The 17580-nt window shown below is 37.3% G+C and overlaps 1 protein-coding gene across 1 annotated transcript in view; it reads left to right on the top strand.

Moving 5' to 3' along the window:
- The first annotated feature begins 458 nt into the window (after positions 1-458).
- Positions 459-17580, top strand: part of NUP54 (nucleoporin 54) — a 32457-nt gene continuing 15335 nt past the window's right edge. Inside the window, exons 1-8 of the mRNA XM_004009926.6 lie at positions 459-555; positions 4128-4211; positions 4303-4455; positions 11969-12195; positions 13833-14020; positions 14713-14909; positions 16955-17009; positions 17470-17563. Of these exons, the coding sequence (XP_004009975.1) occupies positions 489-555; positions 4128-4211; positions 4303-4455; positions 11969-12195; positions 13833-14020; positions 14713-14909; positions 16955-17009; positions 17470-17563 (1065 nt within the window). The 5' untranslated portion in view covers positions 459-488. The remainder of the gene's footprint in view (positions 556-4127; positions 4212-4302; positions 4456-11968; positions 12196-13832; positions 14021-14712; positions 14910-16954; positions 17010-17469; positions 17564-17580) is intronic.

Here is a 17580-nt window from a genome sequence, read left to right as displayed (position 1 = left end):
CACTCCAGTATTCTTGCCTGGAGAATTCCACGGGCTGAGCCTAGCGGGCTACAGTCCATGGGGTCGCAGAGTCGGATGCGACTTTCACATTGACTTTCCACTAAGGAGAAGGAGGATTTAGCTTTCTTCCCTACCCTGTCTTCATTAGACACTGGCATTCAGCCTGCTTGCACATCTTTCCCCAGGGGGCCTCCCTAAAGCCGTTTTAAAAGGCTCTCGGGCGGCAGGTCACAGCAAGCTTCCCGGCATCTCACCTAGGCTGTGAAGCTCCACGCAGGGTGAAGCCACAAGGCCCCCGGAAGCTAGCCGGGCCGGGGGCGTTCCCTCTCCATCCTCCACCCACTACGCCTTTCCAGCGTTCCGGCCTCTACGGCTAGGCCAGAAAAGAGGCGGAACTCCCTGATCTGGAGGCGGTTTCCTCGCCGGATTGAAAAGCGGAGTGCACCAAGTGTCGCGGGAGCAGCACCTTGGTCCCCTGCTCCCGCGACATGGCCTTCAACTTTGGTACTCCGTCTGGCACTTCAGGTACCGCTGCAGCCACCGCGGCTCCCGCGGGTGAGTGACTGCCCCGGACTTCTCCCGGCGAGGAGGGGAGGTCTTCGGTCCGGCCCTTCCGTCCGAGAGACTCTTCGGTTTGGGAATCCTGGGGTCTCTTGCCCGCGCGGAGACTTTGGGGGCTTCGGAAAAGGGCGGGCGGCAGCCGAGCGGGCGACGGCGGCTCCTGAGGAGGCCGCGGGAGGAATGGGGGCCCAACCCCGTGCTCGCGCGCGCGGGTGGGGCCCCGCAGGCCCCTCTCCTCCTAGGGTTCGTTTCCCGCCATCCGGTAGTCGGGCTCAGAGAGACCCGAGGCGGCTTCTCTCACTCTTTGCCAGAGACCCGTCCTCCCTCCCCTCCCCGCCGCAGCCTCCGGGACTTGCGCGAACTCGTCGCGGGTTTCCCGCTGCTGGGTTCGGCGAGGATCCGGCTGGGGAGCGTGAAGCGCTGCCCTGCGGCTCCCTCGGCCCTGGCCCTTTAGCTCCTCGCTGCGGGACTGCAGGCTCCTGCCCCTTCCTCCTATCCCCGCCTCCTCGGCTCTCTTAACTCAGGTTGGAGCAAAGTCAGGGTTTGTCTTTGTTCACTTCTGTGAAACCTCCTGCAGACTCTTCTAATCCTTATCTTGCTTTCTTTTTCTTCTTTTTTCTTCCCTCTCTCTCCCTTTAAAATTGTTTGTTTCTTTGCCTGCACGCCTATCAGGATTTGGTGGGCTTGAGACTGCCAACTCCACCGCCAGTGGGTTTAATTTTGGGGGTTTCGGATTAACTGCTAATCCTGCAGTGAACTTTAATATTGGGAATTTCGGTGTTTCTACCACCTCGGCGACTCCGTTCAATTTTGGTAACAGTCTGGCAAGTGCAGGTAGATATGCGGGTCGTCTGTGTAACGAATGTTGGGAGCTGGAGTCCAAGAATATTTTATGGTTCCAGAGTTTGAGAAAGAACAGCGACTTGTCTAATAAGGAAAGGAAAATCATTTCCTAACGTCGAATAAAAAACATTTGTATTAAGTTTTGACTCGTGAAAGATTTGGTTTGGGGAAGTCTTGCAAGTTATTATATAATATTCCTTTGTTAAATTTGCATTTAATTGAGTAGAATGTACCTTCCGAGTGATATGAAATTGGAGTGGATTTTTATTTTGAGTGGGATACGTCTTCCAAATTATTAAATCTCTCTTTTCAAAATATAAGTTCAACAGTCAGGCCCGTTTTCCTGGAATTCTTGGACTCCTGCAGTCATTTTTTTCCCATTTTTCCTGCATCTTTCATTGGAATTTCATTTGTCTTTGTGTTTCCTGAGAGAAACAAATCTTATACGAACAGCAGCAACCTGTCTTGTTTTTTAATCTGTATAATAATAATAATAATAATGTCTTTCTTTAATAAACTAAGCAGATTAGGATACATTTCTGTAAGGTAATGTAGTTATAGTAACAATCCCCAGTTCTTTACTGGATTTTTTGAGAAATGACCACAGCAGTTTATTTTCAGATAGCGCTGACTTCTAAAATGTAGGCTAGACATCTTTGCACTAAGAAAGATAATTTTGAAGATTTTGTATCTATATGGATCATTTGAAGCTCATTGAAACTTCTGCAAAACACAAACTATGTGTGTCTATATATATGAAAAAATTTTAAGTGGGTCTCTGTACCTTGCATACAATGACTCTATAGAAAAGTCTTATTCTTCAGCTGCTCGTATATGAATTTATTCTTCATATTCTCTAACATATGCCACTTATGCCCATGCCAATTATATGCATTTGGTAATCATGATTTATTCCCTAAGACCTATTTGGAGTCTGGCATTTTGTGCAGTCACTTGTTACTGCAATGTGAATATGACCTTGGCATTTGATTTGAAAACATTTTGAAGAATACTTGAGTATTCCAAAGATTAAACAATCCGTTATCATTAAGGTGTATTTAAAGTGATCACATATCACTGTTGTTTGGTATGTTTACTTTTCCTTCTTTGCTTAAAATTGGCACTGGGTAAAACAGAAACATTATTCTGAAATTTGTGTTTCCGAACAAATCCACCCAGCTCGTAACTCAACAGCAATGAATAAACCAGTTGGTATTTGCTTGATTTCATGTTCATTTGGAGTTGTCACTGTTAAATTTTGAGTTGTGATAACTGTTTTAACTACTTTTACATACGTTCATTAACTTAGTCTTCAGCAAAGGATTGATTGAAATTCTTGTTTACTTTTTAAATTTTATGTCCTGGCAGATCCATTATTATTAATAAATATTTTTCATATTATGGAGCATGTTAAGATACCAGTGCTTTTATCGTATAGCCAATTCAGACTATATCTTAGTTTTTCTGTGACACTTAGAAGTAATGAAAAAGATTAGGAACAATATTTAGTATTTTAGGTGATTTTTATCAAAATGTTTGCAGTTTGCAGTACCACAGTAGAATCTACAAGTAAATAGAGTATTTGGTTGTGCCTGGATGCAACATGTAGTCTACTCTTGAATAATTTTCCCAGTCAGAATCATATGATGACTATCAATGAGCTGTGGGTTTTTTCCTTTTTGTATCTCTTATATTACAATATTAATGAATCTCTGCTCTTATGCCAGAAATATATGAGATTGAATATTAGAATCCCAGAAAGTCTGCAGTATAACTCAGAGAGGACTAATGGTTCAAACATGTCTTAAAAGTCTTTTTCGGCATCTCATTGGTAATCAAAGACTGACAGTAAGGGGAGAAAAAGCAATTTTAGATTGGCTAGCATTCCACTCCACTCATATGTCAAGTTGCAAAGGTAAAGATTAATTTTGTCTTTAGATTTATCTGAAAATGAAATTTGTGTATCTGTCAGTTCCCAAACTGTGGTGCAGGGTCTGGTGATGGCTCTGTTCTCCTTTGAAGCCACTACCGCCTTTGATTTTTTTTTTCCTTATCTCTTCAAGAAGTAACATTCTTGTATAAAAGTTATTATATTGGTATATTTAATTTGAAAAGTTGATTAGTCTTGATGGAGACCAAGTAGAAATGTAAGTTAGAATATAAATTAATCCACCAAAACCAAGGTTGCAAACTGGCAACACAGTCTGCTGATACGATGTTTATCACAGTCTTAAAAATATTTGAATGAGTTGCAGAAAAATCAGTTGAATCTGGGTTTAAAATTATGTAAATTTCACATTAAAAAATTAAAATTTTCTATTTCTCTTGGGGAAAATGGGAACATATAACACTACTCAACTACCATTCTCCTGTAGCAGTCATCTGCTGAAATTTAGGAACTGCTGCCATTTAAAAAAAACTGTCCACATTGATCACTTCCACCAGTCAGTAAACACCCAGCCTATTTCATTAATATTAACAACCTGTGTCTTGTAGACATTTGAATTTGCAACCCCTGCTCTAAAAGTACATAGTCATTTTAGTGTGTACACAAACACTAACTAAATAGGCTTAACATGTTTTCTTAGCCATAACTTAATCTCCTCTGTAGTTGAAAGGTATATATTGCATTGTGGCAAATACTTACATAATTTGGAAAAGAAATTGCCTCGTATGTAGTCAAAAATTCTTCATTTCTATTTTATTTATGCTTTTTTAATTAGGTGGGTTTGGAGGATTTGGGACAACGTCTACCACAGCGGGTTCTGCATTCAGCTTTTCTACTCCAGCTAACACAGGCACTACTGGTAAGAAGATATCTTATATCATTTGTAGAAGAAAATGAGCTACAGATCAGATATCTTTTTTAACTTAAAATTGCTAATTTTTCATTCAAAGGATTCTTTGGTAGTACTCAGAACAAAGGTTTTGGATTTGGGACTGGTTTTGGCACGACAACTGGAACTAGTACTGGCTTAGGTACTGGTCTGGGGACCGGACTTGGATTTGGAGGATTTAATACGCAGCAGCAGCAACAGCAGCAACAGACTAGTAAGTACAGGAGGTTTTCATTTTCAGATATGAAACCATAACAATGTAGATGATATTATTTAGTGCACTGTTCAAAACATTTGAGTAGATAACCTTTTTGGGGGGAGGAGTTATAAATATCGTATTCCGCAGGATTCCAAAAGTTTCTTCTCATGTTCAGATATAATGATAGCAACTAAGGAAAAGACAGATTGGCCTGATTATGATTGTAAGACCTCTGTGTTTAGTGTCATTCTATTAAAGTTTTTGTTGTTCTTAAAAATAACACAGGTATGTAAAGCCGCACAGAAATACAGGTTCATGAATTGTTTATAAGATGAATGACCTTTGTAACCACTGCCCATGTCAGAAGGTGGACCCTAACCAGCCACTTCAGAAACCTTCCACATTCTTCTCCTAGTCATTTCCCCATCAAAGGAAATAGCTTTGCCTTTTATGTTGATCACTTCCGTACTTTTCTTTATGGTTTTGTTACTCAAGTGTGTGAACAGTATTGTTCACTTTTGATTTGTCTTAAATCTCTGTTAAGTCCCCCTTTTTAGTTTTCTTTTTTATTTTTCAATTTGTTGATGAAATCAGATCGTTTGTCCTATAGAGGTTGACAGTCAGGACTTTATGATTGCATTCCTTTTGTATAGTTAACATACCTTTATCCTCTGTATTTCTTGTAAATTGGGTTGGATCTAAGGGATTATTTATATTGATCATTCAGTTTTTTATTTGTTTGCAAGACTATAAATAGTATTGTATTATTTTATCAAGAGGCATATAATATCTGATTGTCTCTGTTTTTTGTGATATTACCAGCAGCCATTGGTGATGATTACCAAGATCCATTAATTCGTTAGGGGTTGCCAAATGGTATTATTCCAACTGTGTGCTTCCTTTTCCATTTATTTGTTGAAATACTCCTGTAAAGAGAAACTTCTCCTCATCTACTATTTGAATAATTATTTCCCTTTATTCCTAACTTTCAAAATAAAGATTTGGTTCCCTGTCCTTCTCCAAAAATAACCTTTTTTTTTAATGTCAGGAACTGAAGTATTTAAATATTTTTCAGTCCATTGCTGTTTTCCGTTTTGATGTTTAAATTGTTCCATCTTTAGCCGGTGTAAGCCTCTTCAGGTTGGTTCCCAAGTCATGTTGGTACACAAGTGTAGCATTAGTCTTTGTTAGCTTCCTTACTAGCTGGCATGGCAGTATGTTCCAGGGTTATCTTGTATGTATGTATGGTTATATGCTTAGTCGCTCAGTTGTGTCTGACTCTTTGCAACCCCATGGACTGTAGCCCACCAGGCTCCTCTGTATGTGAAATTCTCCAAGCAAGGATACTGGAGTGGGTAGCCATTCCTTTCTCTAGGAAATCTTCTCCTGCATTGTAGGCAGATTCTTTACAACTGAGCCACCAGGGAAGCCCTTTATCTTGTATGGATTAGTATACTTAATTATCACAAGAACTCTATGAAATAGAACTCTTATTACCTCCATTTTATAGATCCAGAGAGGTAACTGAGAGAATTGTGCTTGTCCATACGTCTTCTGAGATGTTGTACCGGAAAACAGATTCAGATTTCTTGACTTCTCTCTAATGCTCTCTTTGCTTTTCTGCAGTTGGCTACCTCCTAAAATCATTTCTATTTCATTTTTCTTAGGTGACTCCATTGATTGGCTAGAATTCGCCCTACTCAGTCATTGAAGCTTAGTAACTTATTAAACATGAATTTCAAGAATTATTAACCAATAAAATGAAGAAAATAGAATTTTTCATTCTTATGTTACAAGAAAGTAATATATCTTTCTTACTCTCCTCCTGCAATAATAGAAAGTTAGATGGAAATCCAAATAGTTAAGAAGAAAGGGAAAATGAAGTTTTTTCTTTGTTTCTTGGCATGAAGTCTCTTCAACTATGTTATTATAGTTACGCTTATTTGTCTTTGGAAAAATGGGAGTTTGAATCTGGTGCTGTTTATTTTCAGAATGAAAAGGGCTCATTCTCCTCTAAGTGTGTGTTGTTATTTCAAGACTCTGGGTATATAACGTATATATACTGGGTTTATAAGGTTGCTCATAGTCTATAAGGAGAGAGAATAACAAACTTTCAATTAGATTGTCTAATAAACATTCAGTTATAAAAAAGTATATGTGTGAAAGCAGTAAAATACACCATACACAGTGCTTTGGAATGTAAAGGAATAGTCTACTCTTAAGGGACTTAGATGGTTGGTCAGAAAAGGGTATTCTAGGCAGAGGGACTAACATTGACAAAGGCATGAATGCCTGGCACAGTGTGGTGAGTTTGGGACCTGCTGATGTAAGAAGTTTGAGTTTACTCTGCAAAGATTGTGAAACTTCTGCGTCATTTTTAAAAAACTCCTGTTTGTACGAGGCGCTTGCTGTCTGATTATGCTGTCTCTGATATGCCTAATCTCAGTTATCTGCTGAGTTCCTGGACAGTACTTCTTATTCATTGAGCACTTTGGCAGCTGGCTCTGAGTTTTGCTGCTCAGTCAGTAGAGCATCTGCCTGCAGTGCAGGAGACCTGGATTCAAGTCCTGGATAGGAAAGTTCCCCTGGAGAAGGAAATGGCAACTCACTCCAGTGTTCTTGCCTGGAGAATCCCATGGACAGGGGCACAGGCTATAATTTATGGGATCTCAAGAGTTGGACACCACTTAGCGCTATCTTCTGAGTTTTGCTTTTCGACTTGTGCTATCAATCTGAGTTATTTTAGCATTCACATACCTATGTACTCAGGCAGTCATACCAACTTTTTATTTCGAAGACCTCCATTTCACTTTAGCCACAATTCTTACCTTGGACTTTGGCAACATCTGAAACTGTTCTAGTTCCATAATTCACTAATGTAAACATCCCACAGCCTTTGCTCTTTAAGCCTACCTTGTCAGGTACTTTCAACATAGCTGTTCTTGGACTTTGATTTGATTTTTAGACCTCTGACACTTTCTGCACTTCAGTCAGCTCCTTCACTGTTCTTTCTAACTAGCTTGAGTCCTTGTCCTTCCATTTCAGTCACTCTTACCAAGATGCTAAACTTCCTTATCCTTGTATCATGTTTCCCTGAAAGAACAACCTGAAGCCTGTGAAAGCCCAGTATCTGTGTAGATAACCACTTGAGAAAATCATACAGTACAGGAAATGGAATAGTACCTCCAAATTCTTAATCACCAACCCAAGTTGGGCCCTCAACATTCCTTGGTAATCCTGTGAGGTTTCTATTTTCAGATTATTCTCCTGCTTTCCATAAGTTATTTTCAACCTTTATTCTCTTCAAATCTCAAATTCTCTGTTTTCACTTAGAGCAGATGGCCTTGACCTCTACAAAGAGAAAACAGAAGCCCTCATTGTAATTCCTTCAGCCGCCCATTGCCAGAGCTAGTCTATCTGTCTCCCTCTGTATCCATTCTTTTCTCTTTTCGCCTGTGGATCTCATATCCTCCCACCTTCTGGGGCCGCTTGTGCTGTGGATTATTTTTCCCAGCAGCCCCTTGTCCCATTCCACCTCTTACTCCCCACCAAAAAAAAGTCTTCAGCTTCTCTATCCAAGGATTATTCTCATCCACATTTAAACAGTCTGAAATTTCTCTTTTTTCTTTTAACAGTGAAAACAAAACAACTTTTATTTCACATCTCACTTCAGCTATTGCTGCGTATCACTCTCTTCTCTCCTTCATAATCTACTTGGAACAGATATGAAAGAATGGGATCCCCTACTGCTATCTTCTGTTACCTCTTGGACTATACTGTTTAGTTTCTAAATTCTTTCTTTACCCAGTCAAGTGTGTGTGTTAGTTGATCAGTTGTGTCTGACTCTTTGCAACCTCCTGGACTGTAACCCACCAGGTTCCTCTGTCCATGGAATTCTTTAGGCAGTAATAACTAGAGTGGGTATTATATCCCCTTCTTCAGGGGACCTTCCTGACCCAGCAATCAAACCCTGGTCTCCCACATTGCAGGCAGATTCTTTGCCATCTGAGCCATCAGGGAAGCCCAATCAAGTAATTAAGGTCACTAATCTCTCAAATCCACTGAACATCCACTGTTCTTAAATTGTGAAAAAGTCTTAACACACAAAAATAGAATAGTAAAATGACCCCATGGTCTCAAAAATCAGAATCTACCACATTTGCTTTCTCTGTCTCCTCCCTCCTCGTCTGTTTTCTTTTTTTAATTGCTGAAGTACTTTAAAGCAAACCACAAACATATCATTTCACCCTTATTTTACTGCATTACTGTACTTTTCTCTTTAAAACCATGGAGTCATTCCAACTCACAACTCCTTTGTATCATCTAATACCCAGGCCTTAATCAGATTTCCCCTTATGTCTCAGTAAAGGTTTCTTCAGTTAGCTTGTTGAATCATGATCCAAAGTCACACATTTACCTTCTTGTTATGTCTGTTAGTCTAGAGAATTCTTTTTAGTATAGTTTCTTACTTAAGGTTTCTTTCTTTCTTTTTTTTTTTTTTTTAACCTGGCTCATGAATTGTTGAAGAAATTGAACCAGTTGTGCTGTGAAATATCCCCTATTCTAGATTTCTTTGTTTCCTTGTAGACTCATTTAATTTTATGCCCCATATTTCTGGTGAATGAAGTTAGCTTTTAAGTAATAAAGAGTTAAGTTTGACTTTTTAGCATGAATACTCTGCAGGTGGTGCTGTGTGCCTCCCTTTAAGTGGCTGTCTCCTTTAGAGATGCTGAGATTGACCAGTTGGTTCAGGTGGTGAGAGCTAATCTATAAAGTTCCCCATCAGTCTTTAACCTAATGGTTTCGTTAACTGATGGTCATTACCTCAATCAGTTACTTTATTAGGAGTTGCAGAATGGTGACTTTCTAATTCTGCCCTGTCTTCCACACTGAAATTCTTCTGTACTGAAATTCTTCTGTAAAAGGAGTTTTTCTTCATCCCTTTCCCCCGCAAGACTGCTTGGTCACCCTGAAATAGAATTTGTATAGGAAAGGCATAATAAATTTTTAATTGATAGTATTTGTAAGAAGTCTTTGGTTCTTGATTATTTCCAGTGGTATCCAAGGAGTTGAGAGTTTTCTAAATTTTTTACTTTTACTTTTAAAAATTATCATTTTGAATGCATGAGACTAATAAATTGAATATGTTTGAGTTGGTTACATTCATTATTCTTTTTGATGCTAAGATTGTCACATTTTTGGCCTCTGTGAGCCCTCAGCTTCAGTGGGAGTCTGGTCTTTTTTTCCTCCTACCTTGTTGTTTAGTAGTCCTTATTCATTTTGCCAGCTCTTCTTTGACACATAGACTGCACATGCTGTTATTCCTTGCTGCTACCCCTGGCCTGGCTGACTACTTCTTTTAGACCTCAGCTGAAGTTCTAATGGAATAGCCTTCTCTTGACCCTCCTGCCCCAGGCTTCATTAGCTGCCTCATTTAGGGCTCTCAGAGCCTCTACTTCTTTGCGGCATTTATCACAACTGTGAATATTTGTTTGATATGCTCAGTTTGTTTAAAGAACCAGTCTTGTTTACCACCATATCCTTAGTTTCTGCCTCTCTGTCTGACACTTAGGAAGTATTCAATAAATATTTGTTGAATGAATACATGGTGCAAGAATAAATGAATGTATTAACATATATGTATATATAAAACCAGGAGACTGTATTGTCAGGAAATCTAAGGGAGAATAGTTTTTCAAGGAGGATATGTATTCCATGAAAGCTGAAGGTTTTCAATAGCATGAGGGCCCTGCCCTGAAAAGATAGAATGGTGTGAGAAGTCTAATATGGTAAGGCTTTGAAAGAATCTATTAGATATTGTTATTTGTGTTTCTCGAATGCCTACTCGCTAGTGCACTCTGAGTAGACTAGTATGGTTGGACTCCAATGTAAAGTGTAGATTAGTACAGATGATAGTTTGCTAATCTTACTCAAAAACTGAGGATGATAAAGCCTGGGAATTTTTTGTTGGAGGTTATAGTAAATCAGTATTCAAGTCTTCTGGCTTCTAGTCCATTTCGTTACCATTTTCATAAATGCCTATTTGGGAATTAATAATACTCATGTGGAAAGTAACAGCAGCCTCTCGTTAGCCCTGTAGAAGCCCCATTGGCCTTGTGGTACTTACAATCTTTAGAGCTGAAAGAAAACTTAAATGTCATCCAATATAGTGGTCCTAAAACTTGGGTCATTTTGGTATTCATGATTTTTCATTTATCTGCTTACTATTTGTATTAATGTTAAATAATTTTCTTTAAATCAATTTACTTTTACACATTAAATGTGTTTATTTTGAAAGAAAAGTTAATACTGCTATAAATGGAAAACCAGTATCACTTGCTATAAAGAAACAATAATTGAACTTAAGTCCACAGGAAATATAATAGTTTAATTCTAGCTTGATACCTTTGCTTAAGCTCTTGAGTCTTAGATTTGTTCTCCCCTTTGTTAAAAAGTGAGATAAGCAGATGACATGAGATGATAATTATATATATAATTAATTAAAAGAAGTTTTTGTTATATGATTTACTGCATTTAGTGATTCTGCTATTGCTTGACATCTGTAGTTTCATGTACCAAGGTTATTTACTTATCTAGCACTCTGGAAATACTGATCCAGCAACTCAGCCCTTCTTTAAATTGTAACACTGGGTAAGTGACTTGTCTAAGGTTACCCAGCCAGCTAAAGCTTTAGCTTAGGATTTGTCCATTTGTTGATTTTTTTTCCACTATATACTTCTTTGCATTAAGAAAAGGAAATTGTTTATTAAGCTGATATTACATAACATTGATATAATTATTCTTTTTGCTTATTTTGTGTCCTCCAATTTGTATATATTGTATAAATATAACAGTAAATGTCGTTTAAAAAATAATTCTGCAACTTCACAGACTTTTAACCTTTTTTGTTGTGGGTCTAGTAATATCATGAATCTAATTTGTGTCTAATGGAACTGGTTGCATTAAGATGATATTAGACATGCCAGTTTGACATTATAAAGATTGTCCTAGTATATTAGTTTTCTGTTATTGCCGTAGGTAAATGTCACAAGCTTTGTAACTTAAAACATACTACTTACAGTTCTGGAGATCAGAAAACCAGAAATAAGCTTCCCTGAGCTAAAATCAAGGCACTGAGAAGACTGCATTACTTCTGGAGGCTCTAGGAGAGAATCCATTCCCTTGCCTTGTCCAGCTTCTGGAGTCCACATGCCTTGGCTTATAGCTCCTTTCCCCATTTTCAAAGGTAGCAGCATAGCATCTGCAAATCTCACTTTGACTCTGACCTTCCTCTCCCTTTTAAGGATGCTTACATTATGTTGAACTCACTGATAATCCAGGATGGTCTCAGCTTAATTAATTGAATCATATCTGCAAAGTCCCTTTCTCTGTGCAAGGTAACATATTTACAGGTTCTGGGAATTAAGATGTGGATCTTTTGGGGCAAGGTGGCGGGGTTTATTCTGCTAACTATATCTAGGATCTGAATTGATTGATTTAAAAAACTAATTTGGGGGTACATTTTTAGCGTTAGGTGGTCTCTTCAGTCAGCCTACACAAGCTCCTGCTCAGTCCAACCAGCTGATAAATACCGCAAGTGCCCTTTCTGCTCCAACACTACTGGGAGATGAGAGAGATGCTATTTTGGCAAAATGGAATCAACTACAAGCCTTCTGGGGAACAGGAAAAGGATATTTCAACAATAACATTCCACCCGTGGAATTCACACTAGAAAATCCCTTTTGCCGGTTTAAGGTATCGATACTGCTTTTGATCATCACTTGAAGAGTGTATGAGAGAATGTGATAGTTGGATTAAAATAGTACTAAGGAAACAATTGCTTGGTTTTTAGTACTTGTTGAACATGGTACAGTAACACTTTTGTTTTAAAAGTACAGAAATACGAAATTGAGATAAAATTGAGTAATTTCTTATGTATGTGTGATTGAGATGACTAGGATATGACTGAAGAAAAGTGTGACTAGAGTGTCGTTTATAACAGGAAAAAATGTTAAATGGTCTGGTTGGCACCTATAAAGGGGAGACCCAAAACTAGAATTTAGCTGGATGTGAAAGCCGTTACAACAATATGGTCCATTTTCTTTGTTCTGATTCCATGCCTATCAAACAACTTTCTTGTTTGAATTTAACTTCTTAGACATTCTGCTCATCAGTGAGAGTATTTAGGTCAGCTTGGTAATGTATTTTTCCATAAAAAATTAACATTACAATTCAGTTTATGTGGCAATCCGAGGAAATTTTAATTTCACTCTCTAGGTTAATGTTGCTCCTGGGTAAGAAAGTTTCTCTTTATAATGGGATGGGAGAGCCTGGTGGGCTGCTGTCTATGGAGTTGCATAGAGTTGGACACGACTGAAGCGGCTTAGCAGCAGCAGCAGCAGAGCACAGATTGGTGGAAAGAATCATTACATATTCCCATATTCTTCAAGTTTTGTTGGCCTATGTCAGCCTCTTAAACCTAATCATTGTGTATATAAGCTGGTGTTTGGAATTGCAAGGCTGAAAATTAGACCTTTGAACATGGCTAAACAACAAAAAGGGACCAACCTATCTTGTTAGAGAATATCTCTGTCTCATCACTCTGCAAAAAGAAAGTATGTCTTTGGAGTGTATATTGAAATTTTAATACTAAGAGATATGTAGTAGACATAGGTTGAATATAACAATTTGATTTTTTTCTTTGATAATTGCTATATTAATATACATATGGTAAAATGCATAATGAAGTAATCTGAAGTGAGTTTAGATTCTTTTTTAAAAATTGCATTATAAATGACAAAAGAGAAAGACTTCTGTCTAAAAGAATAATTCTTTAAAAAAGTATAGTTTGTCATATTTAATAAATTATATAAGCAGCTAACCTGTTCTATATTACATGAAACCATAAAATAATGTAGACATTCTTTGTAGCATTTATAAGTTGATGGTGTTATTATGGTACTTTAAAAGTATTTCTTTAGTAAACCATTTCTTTATATATCTTTAAACTTTGCTTAAAATTCCATTAGTCAGATAGTAAAAAGTAAGTTACATTTTGATCCATGACTTTGGCAGTCATTTTTATGGCATGCAGAGTTGTTTCCACAGTGTTCAGAAACACCCAACAATGGGTATCAGTTTTTCAGAGGAGAAAGCTATTTAGTTACTCTGTAGGAGAGAAAACCTTAATTTCATTCTCTGTGTTATTCTTGGGTAAGAAAGTTTCTCTTTGTCATCTTGTGACCTCCTAGGGCACAGAGTGGTAGAAAGAATCGTTACAAGTTCTTCATTACCAGACATTAAGCTATTTTTCCCATTTTAGCTGATAGTAAGCTGTTAATATTAAACATGAGATCTGTACATGTTTTTGATATTGTTTTGTCATTCCACAGGCTGTAGGTTATAGTTGCATGCCCAATAATAAAGATGAAGATGGGCTAGTGGTTTTAGTTTTCAACAAAAAAGAAACAGATATTCGAAGCCAGCAACAGCAGTTGGTAGAATCATTGCATAAAGTTTTGGGAGGAAACCAGACCCTTACTGTAAACGTAGAGGGTATTAAAACATTGCCAGATGATCAGTAAGTATACATTAAATGCACTGTATGTTTCTGTGTACCTTGGTTCAAAGAGAGTGATCAACACAACAGAAAGTGTTTTTGTTGTTAAAGCACAAATTAAATCTCAAAGCAGAATGTTATTTCTCAGCTAGTGATTTTTCAGTATTTATAGAACCATTTATTTAAAAGTCTTTTTCTTAATCTTGGGTTTCTTATTAGATGCTGATAATTTCTTAGATTTTTCATTTAGAAACAGGAGGAAACGTTAATCGTGGCAAATCAGGGGCCACAAAGATGTTACTGCAATGTTTTAACTGATTACTGTTCATATTCATTCATGGATAAATGTTATTAACTTCCCTTGTCCTATGTATAATTGTCATACTTAGTGGCAAGACATTTGCTTTAGAATATTTTGGGTTAGAATTATTAGTGAGATATAGTAACTGAAATCAGACTTTGCTTTTTGTTCTATAAGTTGCAATAAAGCAACCCTTAAGTTTCAACAGAATTTCCAAAGTACTTCTTGATTTTGGTGAGGAAAAAAAATTAAAATAGAACTTGCAGCTAAACATACCTTTACAGATAATATCTTATTTGTCTATCTCATTTCTGAATTCAGCTAGCACCCTTCTAAAATCACATACTGCATTAATATTTGTGGCTGTGAGTTATATGCTCCATATTTTATAACTTGGTTTTCTTTCCCCCAGGACAGAAGTTGTCATTTATGTTGTTGAGCGTTCTCCAAATGGTACTTCAAGAAGAGTTCCAGCTACAACACTATATGCCCATTTTGAACAAACCAATATTAAAACACAATTGCAGCAACTTGGTGTAACCCTTTCTATGACTAGAACAGAGCTTTCTCCTGCACAGATCAAACAGCTTTTACAGAATCCTCCTGCTGGTATGTCTCCAGAGTCATGGGGTTGAGGAAATGAAAAGTTTAGAAGTTCATGCTTCCTCTATTTTGGAAGCTGTTGCTTGGTTATTAATGTTGATGAAACCAGTGTCAGCCTATCATGTCTGCTTATTTGGGACATAGATTTAAATGTTCTTATTGTACTTATTTATTTAATTTTTTGTATTGTATAGCTAATTGTGTTTGTTAGAAATTTTGTTGGGCAGTGATGAACTAAAGAAAAATAGCCCATAATCCATCTACCCAAAGATAATTCAGTCTTAATATTTTATTTTTGTCTCAGTCAGTTCAGTTCAGTTGCTCAGTCGTGTCTGACTCTTTGCGACCCCATGAATCGCAGCACGCCAGGCCTCCCTGTCCATCACCAACTCCCGGAGTTCATTCAGACTCACATCCATCGAGTCAGTGATGCCATCCAGCCATCTCATCCTCTGTCGTCCCCTTCTCCTCCTGCCCTCAATCCCTCCCAGCATCAGAGTCTTTTTCAATGAGTCAACTCTTCGCATGAGGTGGCCAAAGTATTGGAGTTTCAGCTTTAGCATCATTCCTTCCAAAGAACACAGAGGACTGACCTTTATGAACTGGTTGGATCTCCTTACAGTCCAAAGGAGTATTTTTGTCTAGCTTCTCTCTTATTTTAACTGAGTATTCAAGTAAAACCTGAATGTGTTTTCACTGTAAAAGAGTCTAGATGGCATATCTCAATTAACTGAGTGACAGATCTTTACCTCTCTTCCGCAGAAGTAACTATTAATAATTTATTGAACTTTATCAATCCTTTATCTGTGATTTTAATGTAAGCATTTATGATATTTATATATAAAGTCCTTGAAAAAAGAATTCTGAACTACACATTTATTACAACCTGCCTTTCTGCTTATAGTATTCCTTAATGCTTTCCATGTCAGTACATAAAGATAAATCTTACTCTTTTTTAAAAACTGTGTGGAATACTGTGGATGTACCTTCCTGTATTTAACCTCTAGGCTATTTCTACCTTTGCACTATTATAAACTATGTAACAGTTAACCTCCTTGTAAACTTGTCTTAAAATGCACAGGAATGTATTTTCTTTTAGAATAGATTGCTGGTAGTGAAATTTTCAAGTTAAGATTATGTGTACAGTCAGCCCTCTGTGTCCAGGGGCTCCACATCTGCAGGTTCCACATCTGCACCTTCAACTAACCACAGGTCCAAAACAGGAAATACATTTTAGGAAGTTCCAAAAAACAAAACTTGAATTGCCGCACCTTGGCAGCTATTTTCATAGCATTTCATTGTATTAGGTATTGTAAGTAACCCACAAGTGATTTGAAGTGTGTGGTAGGATGGGTGCAGGTTATATGCAAATGTTATTAATACTGTACTCTTTCTTACCAGGGACTTGAGCATTCCCAGGGAGTGGGGTGGGTCCTGAACGCCACCCTCTGCAGATATCAGAGGGTCGGCAGTACTTCATGTATTGTTGTTAGGTACTGCCAAATTGCCCTCCAGAGCAAGATCAGCCATTTACATTCATAATAGGAATCTGTTACTTTTCCTCACATTTTTTATTTTTCTAATGTTTTCTCATTCTGCTCTATTTTTGCCAACAATGGAGATAATCAGTCTTTTTAATTTTTCCACTCTTTTGTTAACAAGTTAATATTTACTTTCATTTGCATTTCCCTATTATTAAAGTTGACCAGCTTTTTGTATATTAGCCACATTTATAATATTTGTGAATTACCTATTCATGTTCTTTGCCCATTTTCTATTAAATTTTTTGTCTTTGTGATTTAGAGGATCCCTTCCTATATTCTGGAGATTAATCTATTATCCTATTATAGATACTTGCTTTTGAGGTACTTTTTTTTTTAAAGCTGTATCCTACAAAACAATTTGTTATTCTTGTTATGGTCATATTTGACAATCATTTTTCATTATAGATTTTAGGTTTTGTGTCTCACTTTAGGAGGGCCTTTCCCATACAAATATTATAAAAATGGGAAATAGTTCCTTTTAGAAAAAATATTTCTTTTTTCTGGTAGGTGTTGATCCTATTATCTGGGAACAAGCCAAAGTGGATAACCCTGATTCTGAAAAGTAAGTGTATCTTCATCTTGTTTTTATATACAAACTAATATTTACTACCAGGGAAGCAGATGCAAGCTGTTAACTATAATTCTTACATTTAAAGTGAGTTTATAAAAAAAATAATAAAAGTGAGTTTATCTTCCTTTTCATTCTTTTTTTTTTCCTTCTTTTTTAAAGAATTTTGATTATAATTAGGATGCATTGTGTGGTGAAAAGATTAAAATCTGAGTCATAATGCCCTAATTATATATTTGCATTTAATACTGCAGTTTTTGACCACGCTGTATTTCTTCACTCATAAAATTAGGTTGGATGAAATCTCTGTGGTGTAACACTTGATTTCATAGTCATAGATCTGCCTTTTAACCCTAGAAATGTGAATTACAGGAATGTTATTATGAAAACCTTACTGTGTATTTTGTAATAATATAGGCTTTGGTCCGAAAATTGACCATTTGTGTTTCTTCAGGTTAATTCCTGTGCCAATGGTGGGTTTCAAAGAACTTCTTCGAAGACTGAAGGTTCAAGATCAGATGACTAAGCAACATCAGACCAGATTAGATGTAAGAATCTAGCTTTC

This window comes from Ovis aries, chromosome 6, assembly GCF_016772045.2.
Source record: "Ovis aries strain OAR_USU_Benz2616 breed Rambouillet chromosome 6, ARS-UI_Ramb_v3.0, whole genome shotgun sequence".
Classification (NCBI taxonomy): Eukaryota; Metazoa; Chordata; class Mammalia; order Artiodactyla; family Bovidae; genus Ovis; species Ovis aries.
Note: the sequence above shows the minus strand (reverse complement) of the source record. Positions and strands in the feature narration are given on the sequence as shown.